This window comes from Vanessa atalanta, chromosome 13 (genome assembly GCF_905147765.1).
Source record: "Vanessa atalanta chromosome 13, ilVanAtal1.2, whole genome shotgun sequence".
Taxonomy (NCBI): Eukaryota; Metazoa; Arthropoda; class Insecta; order Lepidoptera; family Nymphalidae; genus Vanessa; species Vanessa atalanta.
Window position 1 is genome coordinate 12497575 of NC_061883.1, and position 17984 is coordinate 12515558.

Below are 17984 nucleotides of genomic sequence, written 5' to 3' on the forward strand. Positions count from 1 at the left end.
ATGTCTGCCAGTCAAGTACGTCAGTGGTAACGCCAGGAGCGTTATAAAAGCTCTGATGCGTTGCACTGAGGAAATTTCGGGCCAACCCGAAATTTCTTTACGTAAATATATGTGATCTTTTATTTTTCTTCTTGCCCCATTAATAACTTTCAAAACAGTAATTTACTAACAATTAGTTATCGTTTGGTTCCTGGGCCCCCTCGTTTTAGGGGCCCCTGATACACTACACTGCTTTGCCCTATGATAGGTACGCCACTGAGTGTTATGTGCTTTTATACATGGGAGTGTCACTGTTTCATAGCGAACTGCTTATAAACAATAAATTTTATGAATTCAAGTGTCCCTCGCACTCTAGTGTAATTTACACTAACCAGAAGACAAACGAGTTGAATACATATTCTTTATTAGAATGGTAATACTTAGTACACACAGTTTCAGTTTCATTTCCAACTGATTTCATACTCATTAGGTAGAAGGATGCTGTAGAAACTTTGAGTGTATGTCACTATCTAGAAACAAGTCGATTTATTTTTACACTACTTGATATCAGTGAATAAATGTAATTTTAAATTTACCAATTTAATTATGTGGATAATCCTTTATGAATAACAAGTAACAACAGACAATATATTTAAAAAAAAACAACAATAATACACTATATATAATTTTATTAATTTTACCAGTTTATTTATTCACATCCGTCCAGTTACAATGTTTTAACTTTTTTTTATTGGATGTCAAATTACTAACGTCAAAAAGAAGAAATGGGTGTGCCATTCACCGTTTTTTAATTAATCCGTATTTATTTTACTAAATATTTTATACGAATGACATTGACTTATTTATTAACGGTTAAAAATGTTGCACACATAAAATTTATATATTTTTGTCACTGGCAACTCATTAGCATTATTGCAAGGTGTAGAACCAAAAATGGATTTAAGCTTACATGGTCGACTTCAACTGAAACACGTTTTATGTCAACACGAGTAAATCAACAATATTAGTATTATTAATATTAATTACGCATGACTATTGCGTTAAAATCAAATGCTTTTTATTCGATACAACGTTTAAAAACATTTATAAGTAAACAAACGTGCATGGGGTTTTGTATAAAACAATTTATATTGAATTAAACAATTACAAATTGACATAAAAAGCCACTGAGTTTCTTTCGACAATTTATCTCAGGTAGTTTCTTTTCCGATGGTATCTTTTAATATGAAAATCAATAAGTAAGTGTAATGCTTCTATATTTAATAAAGAATTTTATTTGATTTGATACGAAAGGCGATCTTATCGTTTAGAAAGCCATCTCTTACAGACAACTTGATAATGAATATTGATAGTCTACTGTCTAACAGTCGTGTTTACAAATATTATATTTGCGAAGTTGTCAGGTCAGAAGTTGGTCAGGAGTACGTGCATAACAGTCTTTACTCGTAGAAATAAAAAAAGGAGTGTGGCCGGTAACTTAGACTAGAAATACGGACTCCTTCTAGAGCATCCCTACAATAATTTAAATATCAGATTATTTTAATATTTTACACGTGCGAACATTGCTCGTATGTTTAACTAATCTAGTAAGGAATTGGTTTCCTTATCGAAAAATTCTTTAAAATAAGTTTTGTACGGTTAAAGTCTCATATTTACGCGTAAAAGGTAAGGGAACAAAACAATGGATGTAGTTACTGGTTGAAACCAACTAACTCCAGAGTAAGCCAGATATATTTAATAATTTATCTTCTTTGATATATTAATTCATAAAATATATTTTTCAACTAATTCTTCATAAAGTTCCAATTGTTTGGTTCTATAGGAATCGTTTTCTCTAGCATGTTCTATCACTGGACCTGATCGGTCTTCTACCAAATATTCCATGTAAGTTTCAGGATTATCGAAGGTCTTCTGCGCTTTAACCGGATCCATTAGAATGTAAGGAAATATCGTCGCCGCTTCCACCATACCAAACATTCTTGCCTTCTCGCACCAATCCAGGAAACTATCGAGATTATATTTAAAGCTATCCATCCTTAGTTTTGAATCATTATCTAAGGATTCAAAAAAAACTGAATAATAATGCCGCAATACTTCATTTTCGTAACACTCGCGAAATCTTCTCGACGTAGTTAGGTATAAAAACGCCATGACGTCGAAGGCCGGTGGAGCAAAACGCGTACACTGATAATCTATAATCACAGCATTCGTGACGAGATCTCCATTATAACGAAACAGAATGTTATTCATCCACAAATCCTTATGTATGATGACATTTAAAGTGTCTTCGTATACTTTTAAACTTTCACATGCCTTTATATAAAATTCAACTAATCGTTCCTCCAAATCGTCTGGATACTTTTTAGAATTTATTGACAGTTCTTTTAGAAATTTGCTCGTTAATTTTGCCGCGGTGTGTAACCACGGCGAGTCGATAAATATCGGCTCAGTCATAATATGACTACAATCATCTAGAAAGTGGTATGATCGCTTTCCATTGGCAGTATTCTTTGTAATATAGTTGAAGAAGGCTGCGTGAAAGCGAGCAATGGATGTTACGGTGACCATGACGTGATTTTTATCTAAATATTTCTTAGCAGGAAACGATTTGTATCCTTCCGCGCAGAGATCGGGCATCACTAATATGTTTTCTGTGTAAATATAAGCTTTCGGTCGCCAAGGGTATGGATCTGTAATAAAATATTACCATTTATGTATTTCTACCGTTAGGATTTATAAAACTTCTGAAACTCAGTCAGACTTGTATGTATTTTTGTTTCCTTGATGTAGGTTTTATAATTCTTATGGTTGTAAAAAATAGGCTCAATAATTTCAGAAGTCAGCTGAATTATACCTTAAAATTTGCGATTCGTGTAACATCCTTTATAAACTTGCAAACAGACAAATCTTAGTAGTATACCCTTAGAGCTTTGTGCAAATCGCTTAGCCTAGCACTAAACAGTATTATTTATTATTGTTGTATTCCGACTAAATATAGTAATAGTAAATGGTAAGTGAGTCAGTGTAATTACAGGCACAAAGGACATAATTTCTTAGACATTTAGGAATGGTTAACATTAAGTTTAGCGTCAATGGATATGAGCGGTTGTGATCACTTACCATCATATGGATCTTTCGCCAGCCTGCCTATCACATCTAAGCTTCGCACAACATACAAACTTGTGTTCATTATAATAATATGCTGAGGAATGGACACAACAATGATTTTAGGTGGCTCGTGTACATGGTGCTCGTGCTCGTGTGCTCGTGTACATCTATGCAATCGTGTGCAGATTAGTCTCTACTCTTCCCGACACGATGGCTTATAAGTTGGACCTGTCCTAACAAAGCATTACGTGACAACTTTTTTACAATAAAACTTACCCTCCGTCCCCCCCATCTCTTCAAACAGTTTGAACATTAAAGCTTCCCTCTTATTAAACTGATTTTGCGTAATAAATTCAGCCTTCGGCTGGTTACCCATGGGTATGGTTTTAACGAACAAGTGTATCTTCCTTACAAAGTCCTCCTTCACGTGAAGCGTCAGCCTTAAGTGATCCCCGAGGAACCCTGCGATACCCTGGGTCGCTGATTTCAGATCATAGCTGACAAGCTGAGCTCCAGGCTTGGCAAGCCTATCCAATATATGTTGTAGTTGCTTCGCACTCAAAAGGTCTTCGAGACTTTTAGCACTTTCAGCACAGTACTCCATTTTTGAATTCTCGAGACTTCTTTGAACGAAACCTATCCAATACAGAGGTTTTATACAATGGAGAATTTATTTATAAGATAATTTTATTGATCTTTGTCTTCTATTTATTGTTTCATAAATAGGAAATTGTGTGCAATTGCTTTCACGAAATAGAACCTTGAGTTGTTACGAATAAGGTCCTTATTATTCCAAAACTTATCTCTGAAGCATTCGTAGGAGATAAGGCGTTTGTATATATATCGTTTTGTACTATTGATTGTGGGCTTACAATACACGTTGTTTTAAATATTGAACTTCCATTGTTACGTTATTTCAAATGCACGCCGAATCATTTGACTACAGATAACGTGCCTCGACAAATAAAACTTACTAAATCACGTCAATTTCATTTGGAAATATACTTTTTATATAATCAAAAATGATTTGTTTAAATAAAAAGTTTAGAGGCAGGCATTGTAATATACTTTGGAATTCGCTAATATATGAATAAAAGACAAATTAATTTTTAAGTAACTTTATTAGCTAAATGTTATTTAAAAAAGCGTCAACAATTGGCGTAGTCGGCTTAACGCACGCTTGCAACGAACTATAAAATAAAAAAGAAAACTTATTTTGTGATACTTGCTTCTTACTACGCCAATTGAATCGACTTATTAATCATTCAACGACTTATATCCTATGTATCTGATGCTAATAATATCTTATAATAATAAAAATAATCTTCATAAAGCTTTAAAACGGAAGATCTGGTCGTAAAGGAAGACAATCTTACATACGTATATTTATATACAATACAATATCAGAGGCACTTACTGGCAAGATTTATTCTAACATACTTCACAATGTAACATGTAAATATTTAAATAATTGACATTTATATAAAAACTACGATCTTAGATATCTTTATCAGTCTTAAAAATAAAAATATAACAAATATGTTGTGAGAATATATTCGGAAGACCAAAGTGACATTTAACACATTGAAAACTTAATCAAAGTAAACCTTAATGCATGGACATAAGGTATATAATACAATAAATGAATTACATTCAATTGGAATGATGTTTCCGTCAAGATATATATGATTATATATATGTACAATTAATTTTACGATTTGTTTTAAAGCAATACTAATACACGATATAAACATACATGTCTCATATACATTTATAAAATTAAATGTCATGTAATATGTCATATTTAAATGTATATGACATAGTACAATATACAATGCATATATGTGATTATTTGAGATAGTAATATATCTTAACAATCGTTGTTTATGGAATGTATTAAACCTAATTATCATGTATTATATTTATAAAATGTTATCAAGATTAAACATATTATAAAAATAGGCACGTCGTATTAGTTTGTATACAATATAAAAGTGAAAATACACTTATAAAATTTTACTAAAATATATAATAATTAATTCCATAAATCACTATAATATTCGAGAAAATGTACATTTGTATTTTTTCGAGTTCGGTTTTTTGTGTTCTTTGTTTACAAAGTCTTTCTTGACCGAGCAGTTCGGACTGGCCTATCTCATATGGTGCTCATGACGTCGTGACTCTTTATCGACGACTTCAATAACATCATTTAATTCTGATTTGTATATAGTTATTTTAATCCTCTGAGTAAATAATTTTATGACAACGACCGATTTAAAAATGAATATCACACTTTTGGGTGTTAATGGCGAGTTACATAATAATGCAACTAAGTATCTTCTACTAACGAACTTGAGTTAGATATTAATTCAATCAAAGTATTACAAAATACATTGTAATAAACACATAATTACATTAAATGCAAATTTAATGACGTCATAATTTTAAACTACGCACAATTTCATTCGTAGAAAAGAGTAATTACTAATTACTGACTTAACCAAACCAATGTTCTTTTAAAATAACTTTTAAATTCAAGCAGTTTTAAGAGTGCTCGATTAAGCTACGTATATTTTGATTATAGTATGTGTGTATTAACTGGTGTAACATAGTATATTTTTAACTTTAACTTTGCCGTTTAATAAATTAAAATCCTTTGTAAAAATACATTGGTTAAGAAGGTATATTATTCGATACCAGATTATATAGATTATAAAAAAGCGTGGAGTTAATACTTGTTGACTTCCAGGCAGGATTTATAACATACATATATAATTGTATTTAATTAACATAACTGTATTTTTAAACGTTGAAAAAGAGTAACTATTGAGTTTCTAGCCAATTTTTCTCGGTAGAATTTACATTCCGAACCGGTGGTAGCTTCACTTAATATAGTTTGTTAAATGACGGTACAAAAGTGCTTGTAAAAGCCTACTTGAATAGAATATATTTAGATTTTTTGATATATGTCCTACAGTTGTAAGACTATATAATACGCGACTTCATTATTAAACAGACAGTATCATTCCAACATTCGTGTGTTTAATGACCCTCTTCCCCAAGTGATTTTTAAATTTTAGTATTGTTATTTATCCAAAAACTCTCGACATGCTTTGGGAAAACGCTATTTCTCTCACCGGAATATATATTGTGATATTAGGAGCACGTTTATTTTTTCGTTCCAGAATAGTAGACAAGTAATACGGCTGAATAAATTAGTTACCTCAGCTGTTTATAAAGCAAATATTACATACATACATTTTGGTGCTCTCAGGCTTTAAAAGGGAATAAAAAGTTTATATCATTTGGTGTACCTTGTATATCGATAAAGAAGTGCGACATTTTGAATAAAAAGATGTGTTTGATTTTTTTAGCACTTAACAGATAAAAGTACCAAATAGATTTTTCGTAAAATAGAATAATACATAGTACATAAAGGCTTAGGCTTTCGAGGAATTTCCATGAAATTTGAATGCAAAAATACTTTTCTTCAAAATTACATACGATTATAGTCCATCTCTCTTATATTACAATATCTTTTAGAAATATAAATATCATAACGGATTTTCTTAATAATTCTTAAAATAAAAATGCACGTATTGGCCGAGCTTACATTGAAAATGTACTGGAAGACACACGTCGGCAGTCGTCAGGTGCGACGACTGCGTCAGGCGGACGAGTCGCGCAGCAGGCGCGCCAGGTGCGTGAGCGCGCAGGGCAGCGGGCGCGGCGGGTGCGGCGGCAGGTAGTGGTGCGGCGCGGCGGGCGGGGGGGGCACGCGCCACGCCACCACGTGCTCGCGCCCCGTCGTCTGCGACGCGCTCACCGTGAACAGCACGCGCCGCTCCCACGCCGCGCGCAGCGCCGCCAGCACCTGCCGGCCCAGCGGCGTGTCCGGCAGCAGCGAGTGGCGCGGGAAGCCCACGGCGTAGTAGGGCGCGCCGGGCCGCGGGTGGCGCGCGCCCTGCCGCCCCGACCGGAAGTCGTACGTCACGAGGATGGACGCGGCGTGCGGGTGGCCGGGCAGCGCGCCGGGCTCGCGGCGCCACGCCATGGAGCCCGGCGGCTGCTCGCCGGCCCGGCGCCGCCGCGCGCGCCGCCCGTACTGCGCGCCGCACACGAGGCACGCGATGTAGGGCCGCTCGCCGCCGGCGCGCAGGCGCTCCAGGTGCTCGCGCAGGCAGCGCAGGTGCAGCACGTGGTGGCAGGCGGCCAGCGCCACGGCGCGCGCGGCGCGCGGGTCGGGGTCGGCGGGGTCGGGCTCGTGCGGGTCCAGCGCGTCGTGCGGGTCCAGCGGGCGCGCGCAGGCCCAGCACAGCGCGCCCCACTGCGGCCGCGACACGTCGGACACCCAGCGCCAGATGCTCTCCTCGTCCTCGCTGTCGCCCTCGCCCTCGCCCTCGCCGTCGCCGTCCGTCGCGCCGTCGAGCCCCGTGTCCGCCGTGACGGACAGCTGGTGTAGTTCGGCGCTTAGGTTGCAGTCTGTCGGCGAGTAGTTTGCTGATTAAATTAAAATAAATATAGTTTATATCTCGATATTTAAGTAGAAGGAGAGACGTGTCGAATGACTACGTCACGACAGAGAGTGCTTCAAGTGAAATTGTCTACAAATTAGGATAAGTGGCTAGTTACAAGTTAGATGAGTCGCTTACCTCACTGGTACTTGTAATTTTGTAAAAAGTAATATACTAATCATAAAAATGTATGTCGCTTTATATATATGATAGACAGAGTTCGGCAACATTTGACCGGTGACCATTGAAGTTGGCGCATAACAAAGCAAAAGATTTACAAAAATAATGATTAATTATCCAACTCTGACAAAGGTATTGAGAGGACCGTGCGAGTCTCAGTTCCAAGAGTTCGTTGCGCAGCACATTTCGTGGTACCTATATTCCGGTCGTCAGAGGCAGTCAACAAGTCCGGTCCGGAATCGGCCGCCTCGAACACATCGTCGCTGCCCGCACTGCAGTTCAACAGCTCCCCCACTACCGCTTGCTGAAAGAAACAAATAAAAACGTTTAAGAATTTAACAAGTCATGTATTAGTTTTTTAATAATTTATTATTTAATAATATTTATTCATTCATAGACCATTAATAAAACACCAGCTCCTTACATCGAGGCTATTTCGTTAAAATTTTACGAAATTTACGAATATTTTACGCGGCAATCACTACATGTACTGTTAGAAAAACAATAAAATGGTTCAATATATTCGGCCCGCGGCCTGCGACACGGGGGCGGCGCCGGGCGGCTCACCTGCAGGCTGTCCTTGCTCTCGTGGCTGAGGTAGGTGGACACGGTGTCGACGCTGTGGCGGCGCGCCGAGCGCGTGCTGCTGCTCTCGGTGTCGGTGTGGCGCTGCTCGTGCTCGTGCTCGCGCTCGCGCTCGTGCTCGCGCTCGCGCTCGTGCTCGGCGGCCGCGGCGGCTGCGGCCTTGCTGTTGTTGCCTAAGCACCACCAGAGCCGATTAAATCATATTTTCCTGAGCCAATACCATTATGTCTGTCTATCCTCCATCTTTATAATTATAAATCTACGGTATGAGTATATATCAATATATTATATCAATGTATAAATCAAATAATCTTACTAAATATATTGAGGTTGTGTAATATTTGTCGAGCCAATCCCGGCTTCCTGTCCTTGGGTGAGGCACTTCGCGCTCCATTCCTCTCCCTCGAGTCCCGCGCGGAGTGCGTATGCGCCGGTGCAGACTTTACGGACTGCACAGATTTAGCAGACTTCACGGACTGCATCGACTGAACCGATTGGACTGAATGCACACTGGAACCCGTGTGCTGTTGGGGTATTCGGGTTCTTCTTGCTGGAGTAAAAGGGTACATTATATAATTAAAATTAGCATCCTACAGAATGAAAATCACTTCACATCAAATGTATGAATCTCTCAGACTGCCTCAGAGCAGATATTGTTGACACGAGCTCACGAGGATCTCGCAATATTAAGCTAAAATAATGGAGCTCTTACCGTCGAGGCAAGGACGCTCGGGCGGAATGGGCGCGTGTTGTGGGTGCGGGGGGTGAGGCGGCGGAGCGAGCGGGGTGAGGGGCGCGGGCGGCGCCGTGGAGCGCGTCAGGGGATAGGGGGGGTGCGCGGCGCGACGCAGCAGCCGCAGGGGGGCCGCGCCGCCCCCACGCGCTGTCATACTGGACACGCACAGCACCCAGCCCTCCCACTGGACTACGTCCATGCCGCGTGACCACGCCTCCTCCAGTCGACATTGCACCTACAACAATATTATAAATTAATAACGTATTATACAAATATGCACTTAAATTTCTCTCCCAAAAATATTTTCCTGACTAGAAATATGAGATTACGAACCATACAAACAGCTTCAAAAATAATGACTACTACAGAGCATTGTGATCATAACTTTCTCTGTTAATATACATTTTAAAAAAAAGTTCATTGTTCACAATTATAGTAATATTTTTCATAAACTGATTTGTACACAGCAACCATTAATTACTGTGGTAGCTAATTGCAGTAGTCATAACTCGTCTAACTAAACTACCAATGACCCAAGTACTTAAACATATAAATGAATATAGTAATGTGTGGAACGACCCATCAACCTCCATGGGCAGAGGGTCGTATCTGAGCTCGGCGGCGCGCGGCGGGTCGGCGAGTCGCGCCCACTCCCAGCGCGCCCCGCGACCTCCCGGCGACTGTACGCTGTAGCACGAGCGACGCACCGCACACTCGCCCACACCTGATACAAGCAACTAGAGATGAGACTCTTGTGACACTGCTTTGTTAAAATTTGTGTTATTATACATCAACATTTGTAAATGTAAAAAATTTAGAATAAAGACATGTTAATTTAGGAAAGCAAGAAATGTTAGAGCACTAAAATCTAACCCTATCCAAGTTGAATATTTTATAAAAAATTTCAAAATCAAAATATATTAATTAAAAAGGCTAGAACTTGATTTATAGCTTGGTGTTTCTAGAATTTTGATTTAGGTATTACTCCATATATAATTAATGTTTCCATTTCAATTTAGAATGTGCTTTTTAAATATTGCCACCTTAGAAAAATATAATAACATCATAAATACAATTCACAAATAATTTTTACCTGGTGTGTCTGAACTTTGAGTAAGTGTACGGAGATTGACATAGTGTCCTTTGAGTGCTGGCTCTGCATCGGCCAGTACTACTCTCGTTAGTTTCTTAGCGTGAGCTCTCTCTAAAGTGCGTGCGACTCCAGGGGAGTGGGGTAGCCACTGCCCGTCTTGCTGCCACTCCCATACCACCACAGAATGAACAGACGACATCACACTGAAGTTGTCATATCCTTTAAAGAAATTTTTTTAATTGAACTTTATAGAAAAATTGGATAAATTTCAAATATGGTTTTTATTTGCTATAAACCAAATGACCAATGTTATCACCTTATCTATTATTTACACTTACACAATTTTAATGTTTACATTATCGGTGACTAATGTCCCATTTGTTTTATAACTACTTTTAAGCTATAATAAAACTTTAAGTGTTCCTCTTTTTGTAAACATAAGGGCTACAATATATTTCATAATCGACAGAACAGATAAATAAATACTGTTAAAGGCACATACCAATTCCAATTAGTTTTAAACGGCCTGAAACGCGATACACATCAATCAGTACTTATTATTTAATAAATTTCATTGTCTATTATCACTTTTCAACTTATTTTAGCAGTTATTTATATTAAAATGAAATATTTAGTATCTAAGGATATTTTAAAGTAGAAAACGAGTTATAAAACTCGTTATTATATGTAAATCACAACTTTTTTCTCGTGAAAGGCGAGAGACCAATGGAATAAGGAATTTCGATGTCGTTGTCGTTGATTGACGCTTGTTGCTATTATACTTGACATTTGACACCAATGTCATTAAAAATTGTAAATTATAAACACAGTACAGATATATTAAAATATGCTTTTGCAGTATTTAAGAAAAAAAATGTTCTATTATAATAAATATATATGTATCGTATATATAACAGATGCCCATCATACATGTATTAGGTACGGACGAACATTGAAAAGAGAACATACTTGTTTACAAAAAAAAAAACCGTAACTATAATGAAATGAAAAAAATACACATACATAATTATTAAAACCAAGTCCCCCACCGTATCTGTCTGTCTGAACATGATAAGCTGAAAAACTATTAAGAGAATTTTAATATTGGACAGAATGATGGCTTGGAAAATATCTTTCTTTTATTAAAATAGTAACTGTTTTAGTTTTTTCAAATATGTCAACAATTGCTCTTATTAGCGCGTTCCTCCAAATTTACTTATTGACAAAACTAGACTGAAAACTGAAAATGTAGTTTGCACTTTGCAGTAGAGTGTAAACACTCTGTGCTTTTGACTTTGACAACTAAATGATTGGATTGATTTGGTATTTAGTTATCGGCATTCGGCTTTTTCTATAGAGACATTTTCATCGGCGTCTTTTATTGGTATCGAAACAAACAAATATTTAAGGCCCATAACAATGTCGTATAATAAATGTATGTAAAAATGTTATGTGTTATAGATTTATAGTTTTATACATTCACAGATTTATGTGGCTTTTAAAAATCTAGTATTCATTTTAACTTTTATGCTAAATATTTACTATTATTTAATATTTGTTGTTCTCCTGTAATATCAGATGGAACACGCAATTCTGGCCGCTACAATTCTCCAAGACCATTTGTGCCAGCAGGAGAGGTGAGAGAAATGCTTCAGTTGAATTTACATTTTTTTTTCAACTTGTACTACCATGAATAACAGACTATATATTATCACAGCTATATGACGGGCTCCTAGATACCTCTGGCGCTGGCCCTAAAGTCACGAGTTACTCACTAACTGTGCCAAGCCATTATATGTCTTTAAGCATATACTGTATGAGGTGTGTTGACATGGTGCTACCCATCTCTTACAGTATCTGACTTTCACCAATAGCGCTGTTTACAAAGGATGTTAGTTTTTCGATAATTTTAAGTACAGCCTTTGGTGTGCCTTTCTGGACTTGGTGTAAGCCTCTTAGAGAGTAACTATAGGCTGAGAAATCATTATGGTCACGATGAAGCAGTTTCGTGAACATGCTGAGTTCTCTAGACTTAATTAGTCAGTAAGCTGATCTGGATTCCTAATATGTGAAGACCTTCTGGAATTGCAACAATCTGTTATACTAGTGATAGGCTTATGAGTATTTATGGTGCTATAATTTCATTGGGTCGAGATCATAGTAGGAATGTGGTGTAACATGGCTATTGTGCACTCATTTTTACGTTATGAAAGGTGTGTGAATGTGTCCAAACTATATGGCTTAGTTTTCTTTCCATTTCATACATTTGTTTATCGTTATAACAGAGCATATAATATATTTGAGTGAGTGAGAGGGTAGGCATGTGTGTTAATATGTGTTCGTGAATGTGGGTGCACATAGCCAACTCAGCTAACTGATGCCAGTTGAACACGGGAAGACCTCAAGGCAACTACGGCAACCATATGGGACTGCCACAACAACTTCCAAATGTTCAGTATAATAAGCCGGTGAGAAAATTTTTATATTTAAAAGTAATTAATCTCAACTTTAATCTGATTTTCATCATGAGTTTAATGATTTATCCTTGTTAACTTTTTTTTTTTAAATTAACTTTAATTTTTAAATTTTTTTTTGTGAAAATGATAATTATGTGTGTTTATAAACTGAGTTTACATTGCATAGCCAAGTCCAGTTAAAGGAGGATTAAACATAAATAGACAACTTTGACCTGGATTCATTAACATGATATTATTTGTTATGAATTCTTGGAAAATTGTAGTTTAATGTCAGCTAAGTTGTTATCAGTACTTTAAAATTTTATGTGATATATATAAATAAGGGAAATGGTGTTGTATTGTAAACAAAGATGTATTAAAAGGACTACAGGAGCTAAACACAAGTTTTATAATGCATAAAAGTATGGTTATATACTTTCAGTAAACAAAATCAAAAATATATATGATAATCTTCAGCATATATGCTAGTTAGATAGTGTTTTGATAATGTGATATATAAATTATTTGATCTGATACAAGAACATCACAAATTTACTAATATGTAAATTTACTAATATAATAATAATGAATAAAAACTATACTTATGTACATGCAATAATTCTGATATTTTGTCAGATTATTCTACAAGCAATATACTAGTGTAATAGTGTTTTACCTTTTTAGACTATCCAATAGATTTTTTATTAAAAAGATGACACTTTATAAATCATTGTAGGTATATAATTAGTTTCTCTCAATCATAGCCACCATTGAGTCAGAGTTTCAACACAGCTCGCCCAGTACCACTTCCTGTGCCTCCACCAGTAAGTAATCTTTTTCATCTTGTACATACAAAATACTAACAGTTTTAATGCACAATTCTAATTCACACATAAACACAAATAAATTTTAATCAAGGTTATTTTACACTTACTTTTTGATAGTTGTAGTAACAATGGTAAAGACAAAAAATAGCCAAACACATATGCATGTGCAAAATGTAACCAGAACACCAATGATGTGTTGTATTCACTGTTGAGCTGACTATATATTATCTATTGCTTACATTACAAGTAATTACCTCAGTTACTTCCTGTATATGTATAAAATTGGTTTATATTTTATTAATTGCTTGGCAGCAACAGCAGCAACAAGAGCAGCAGCAGCCGGCTCCGCAGAAGCAGCAAGATACTGAAATGAATTCTGAGGTGATGGATACTTCCGGCGGAGACGGTTCTCCTTCCCGTCCACCCTGGATGAAGTCCAAGCTTCAAGGTGGTGAGTATAGTTTTCACTCTGATGGAATAATAATTAATAAAATATCCAAATCCAATACTCAATTCCAATCAACAACATTAATAATAATGTAATATTCAAGGAATAACGATAAATTAATCTAATCTATGATACCCATAATGGATGAAACTGTTATGGGAACTTTGGAAGTATTAGTGGAAGTAGTGCAAAATATATCTGCGCTCGCAAATCGCATGAAATACTTAAATCTACGGTTTGTTTATGTTTATTCTTACATCGATCGATTATATACCAATAGGCTATAGGAAATTTTATTTTAAAAAATCTATCCTCAAGTTAGCGCACCTAATTCACGCCCATTGCCGCAGTGTAGTATCAGTATCAGTCTATTTTTAATAATGTTTCCTGGTACGATACATATTTCAAAGAGTGATTAATATTTACTCACAGTGAAGAAGATCTCGAACAAGGAACGTCGCAGGCGTCAGAACGAGAACCTGCGCCGCCTGCTGACGCCCAAGAACGCGCTCATGGTGCTCAACGAGATCATGCCCGGGGAACAAGTCGCCAGCGTCAGTGCTCATGGGTTTTATTTGCATTAATGTCTGAATCAGTTGTGACGCAGTGGAGTGGGGGAGACATGGACCAGGCGTTTTTAGTCAACGTGCTCATTATTTTTATGAACATTTAAGAGGTTACTAGTTCGAAATATGTCTTTTATGAACAAATATCCATCTTTAGAGAATTACTGTACATCATATAATCTTATCAGTTGTTTTCTCCAATCCACTTTGAAGAGTGACTAGAGGCACTGGGCTAAGTTCGGGTTTGAAGTGTTTCTTTCCGAACAAGTGGTAGAATTTTGACGGTCAATAACAAAGTGTGAAGCTTCTGTATATTATTATATTTCTGTAAATAAAGATAAATGAATGTTGATCACATTAAAGAACAAGAAATATTTTTTTGTCCCCGGAGGATGGTACACTAATCTCGTTTATGTCTCGAGCAGCAGTTCAAGGTGGAAGCGGTGTCCGGTGGCGCACAGTTCTACCGGCCGAACGCGCACAGCTTCTGTGCGGACCTCACGTTGCACGGGAACAATTACAAGGGATACGGTACGTGCGTGTGGGCTTCAATCGCGTGTCAGGCAGTCCGAGTGACGGCGTGTGCTTGCAGGCGAGAACAAGCTGACGGCGCGCAACGCGGCGGCCGAGCAGGCCATCCGCGACCTCATGCTGCAGCGCATGGCGCGCCTGCTGGCCGACTCGCGCGAAGGTATGGCCTTTGATTACTCCCCGTCGCGAATGCTCCGGTACCGGTACACGCACATAAATGTAACGATATACGCAGGGAACGGCTCGACCGCGGGCTCGACTGCGGGCTCGTGTACGGGCGCAGCTGGAGGTGCACGGGAAGGCGAGGAGCCGCAGGAGGGCGAGGGGGAGAGCGAGGAGGAGTCGCTGCCCATGATCCAGCTGGCGTCGTACGCGCTGCACAAGCTGTTCGCGGAGTGGGAGTACGAGGGCCACAAGGTGCCCAACCTCCGGCCGGCCAGCAGCGTGAGTGTCCGGCCGAGTGGCGCGTGGCGCGTCGCCCGTGACGCCGGCCGTGACGCCGCCCGTGACGCCGCGCGTGCGCAGGTGGCGGAGGGCGCGGCGGAGGCGGCGCCGGCGCGGGCGAGGGCGCTGCCGGCGGGCGCGGCCGCCATGCACCCGTGCATGCTGCTCACGTACATGCGCTCGCAGCTGGAGTACCGCGAGCTGCCGCCCGAGGGCGACCGTCAGCACAACCTCGTGTTCGCCATGGCCATCGACGTCGACGGCGTCACCTACGTCGGCCGCGGTGCGTGCTCGGCCCGAGACCCCTCCCCCCCCCCCCCCGGCTCCCGGGGGCCCCCTTCTGATGACCGTTTCGTTCGTTTGCAGCCCAGAACAAGAAGGAGGCGCGGAAGCTAGCGGCGAAGGCGGCCTGCGAGGCGCTGTTCGACGTCAAGTTTGAAAACGTGTCCGCGTAGGCCCGCCGCCTGCGCCGCCTGCGCCGCCTGCGGATCGGCTGTAGATTTAAGTGAAGCGACTGACCGGGTCGATCGGTGATAGTGTTTCTTATGATGAGGACGGTGCTTGACGACAGTCGTCTATCAGCCGAAATGTATTGCATGCAACGCCTGAACTTTTCATGTAATTACGATTTGAATGTTTTACCTAAATTGATTGACGCCAATCAAACACATCAGGCTTATTTTGTCACATTCGATCATGTGACTTTAAATGTCTTCCACCTACCGTAACTTTCGAATTGCTCCATCATAACAACCATAATTTTAAACGTGCCCCATTGGTATTTTGTCTTTTAAATATTAATAACAGCCATGTTTAAAGGCGCCGCCCCCATCCGAATAGGAAATTAATTACGCATATTAATATAGTTGAAGTATTAGTTTTTAAATCTACATCAGTAGGTTAAGATCATTCTTTGACATTATTGTTTCTATAGACTAAGTGGAAATAGGTATAAGAATGCTATAATAGTTTTGACATTTAAATGAATTTAACGAAATAAATATTATTTTACTTCTGAGAGATTCTAATGTTTAAACGTTTTACGTACATGAGGTCGCAATCTGCGCAATTTAAGTTGACCGGTGTGAAGTTGGCTTTCCAAGATCTTTGCGCACTGAAAGTCGTATAAACTACCCTTCATTCGGTAAAGATTTTATTGAGAACTTGTTTCGTATTATTGTCTATATTAGACGGTGATTTTTTTTCGTATAACAGTTTGTTATGACATTCGTAGTTTTTCTGCACTTTTACCGTATATTCGTATCCTAGGACTACGGAGGGAGGAAACCTTCACTGTCGACGATTTAGTCCCCTACTACACGATATTTATAAAGTTACAAAAACAAACTTAGCAATCGTAAGAGTAGGGCAGTGTATTATAATTTGTATATTTGTACAATACTCGCCCTTATAGACGTTGTTTACCGCTAAACAGTGTTTAGTTAAACGCTCTTGTCACTCTATATATCATCATCGAATTGACATTAGGAAAGAAACAAGAAGAGTCTTGGTTCTTTGAGGAGACATCGCTTTACTTATTTATGAATTTTTAGGTAAATTCACTACTCCGTTCAATTACAAAAGTGTACAAAATAAACTTGAAATTCAACAATTAATTTTGACGTGACACAGATATACAAAATCACACTATTATATATATATTTTAAAAATCAACAAAATAATACATTTTACTCATGGGGTCAAATTAAGTTCGATTAATCTTACTAGTGTAAATTAATTATTGTTGAACCACCGTTTCGGAATATAGATTAGATTCAAGCAGAACCGAACCGGAATAATCAAGAATCTTTAATTATTTTGTTAATTATATACAATAAAATCTAAATATTCTTCATGAGTACAAGGAATAGTAACTTTTTTTACCATATTTATGAATCTGCAAACAAAACAAACGGAATTTAAGTACTAAGTTGTTTTCGACTGCAAATGAAAAACAAATTTTATGTCTCTATTTTTTTAAACTTGTCAACGTCAGATTAACTAATTTGGTTTTTATTTGAACGCTCATTGGCGGGTCGCTTCCGATGACGCGACAGCCGACCAATGAGCGGTCAGTTTAGTTAATTTTGACTTTGATTAGCTTTTCAGCAATGATATAGTTTTGTATGTGTTATGAAAAAATACAGTCTTATAATTAAATTTATTTATTAGCAATATTAATAATAAAGAACATAATTAAACAAATCTGCTGGTTTGGTTTTTTATTTTTACCCGTTACTTATTCACTTAGATAGGTATTCTACCGACACACACACATACACAATTATGACACCGATAAAAATAATCTTTAGTGTTGTGATTCGGATTTAAGAATGTGTGAGTCTGTACGATTAAAATAAATCGCATCTCAGCGAATAATTTTAAATGTTATAAAATTATATTATCTAAACTCTTATGCGCGTTCTACCTAAATATAGTCTTCATTTGTACAAACTTTTTGTACTATTTGTGCGGTAAATTATTCAACATCGTCAT

General features: G+C 38.1%; 3 protein-coding genes across 6 annotated transcripts; 1 reads left to right on the forward strand and 2 right to left on the reverse strand.

Moving 5' to 3' along the window:
* Window positions 1–1654: 1654 nt before the first annotated feature.
* Window positions 1655–3738, reverse strand: LOC125068083. Its single transcript, XM_047677082.1, has 2 exons — window positions 3385–3738; window positions 1655–2690 (listed from the first exon to the last, which is right to left on the reverse strand). Exons 1-2 carry the CDS (start codon window positions 3710–3712, stop codon window positions 1765–1767), a joined length of 1254 nt encoding a protein of 417 aa, XP_047533038.1. The 5' UTR covers window positions 3713–3738; the 3' UTR covers window positions 1655–1764.
* Window positions 3739–6648: 2910 nt separating this feature from the next.
* Window positions 6649–10966, reverse strand: LOC125068142 (protein deltex). 2 transcript variants are annotated; one of them, XM_047677164.1, is made up of 8 exons: window positions 10719–10966; window positions 10217–10435; window positions 9711–9847; window positions 9100–9358; window positions 8704–8937; window positions 8370–8560; window positions 7998–8106; window positions 6649–7590 (listed from the first exon to the last, which is right to left on the reverse strand). In XM_047677164.1, exons 2-8 carry the CDS (start codon window positions 10413–10415, stop codon window positions 6776–6778), a joined length of 1944 nt encoding a protein of 647 aa, XP_047533120.1. In that variant the 5' UTR covers window positions 10416–10435; window positions 10719–10966; the 3' UTR covers window positions 6649–6775. The 2 variants fall into 2 exon arrangements, with proteins under 2 accessions (XP_047533120.1, XP_047533119.1); XM_047677163.1 differs by having other exon boundaries at window positions 6649–7608.
* A 539-nt stretch (window positions 10967–11505) lies between these two features.
* On the forward strand, window positions 11506–17665 carry LOC125068245 (double-stranded RNA-specific editase B2). 3 transcript variants are annotated; one of them, XM_047677328.1, is made up of 11 exons: window positions 11506–11651; window positions 11795–11853; window positions 12601–12684; window positions 13437–13496; window positions 13812–13950; window positions 14380–14501; window positions 14939–15044; window positions 15106–15204; window positions 15280–15488; window positions 15570–15771; window positions 15855–17665. In XM_047677328.1, exons 1-11 carry the CDS (start codon window positions 11636–11638, stop codon window positions 15941–15943), a joined length of 1185 nt encoding a protein of 394 aa, XP_047533284.1. In that variant the 5' UTR covers window positions 11506–11635; the 3' UTR covers window positions 15944–17665. The 3 variants fall into 3 exon arrangements, with proteins under 3 accessions (XP_047533284.1, XP_047533285.1, XP_047533286.1); XM_047677329.1 differs by lacking the exon at window positions 11506–11651 and having other exon boundaries at window positions 11934–12684; XM_047677330.1 differs by lacking the exons at window positions 11506–11651; window positions 11795–11853 and having other exon boundaries at window positions 12627–12684; window positions 13437–13500.
* The last annotated feature ends 319 nt before the right edge of the window (window positions 17666–17984 follow it).

Excerpts from the sequence above, each read along its gene's own strand:
- LOC125068245 (XM_047677328.1), top strand. Across the intron at positions 13,497-13,811 it reads CACTTCCTGTGCCTCCACCA|CAACAGCAGCAACAAGAGCA; the intron begins GTAAGTAATCTT and ends ATTGCTTGGCAG. Across the intron at positions 15,489-15,569 it reads ACCTCCGGCCGGCCAGCAGC|GTGGCGGAGGGCGCGGCGGA; the intron begins GTGAGTGTCCGG and ends GCGCGTGCGCAG.
- LOC125068142 (XM_047677163.1), bottom strand. The coding sequence starts at position 10,415 with ATGTCGTCTGTTCATTCTGTGGTGGTATGGGAGTGGCAGCAAGACGGG. Across the intron at positions 9,848-10,216 it reads TCAAAGTTCAGACACACCAG|GTGTGGGCGAGTGTGCGGTG; the intron begins GTAAAAATTATT and ends TGCTTGTATCAG. Across the intron at positions 8,561-8,703 it reads ACACAACCTCAATATATTTA|GCAACAACAGCAAGGCCGCA; the intron begins GTAAGATTATTT and ends GGTGGTGCTTAG.
- LOC125068083 (XM_047677082.1), bottom strand. The coding sequence starts at position 3,712 with ATGGAGTACTGTGCTGAAAGTGCTAAAAGTCTCGAAGACCTTTTGAGT. Across the intron at positions 2,691-3,384 it reads AGAGATGGGGGGGACGGAGG|ATCCATACCCTTGGCGACCG; the intron begins GTAAGTTTTATT and ends ATTTTATTACAG.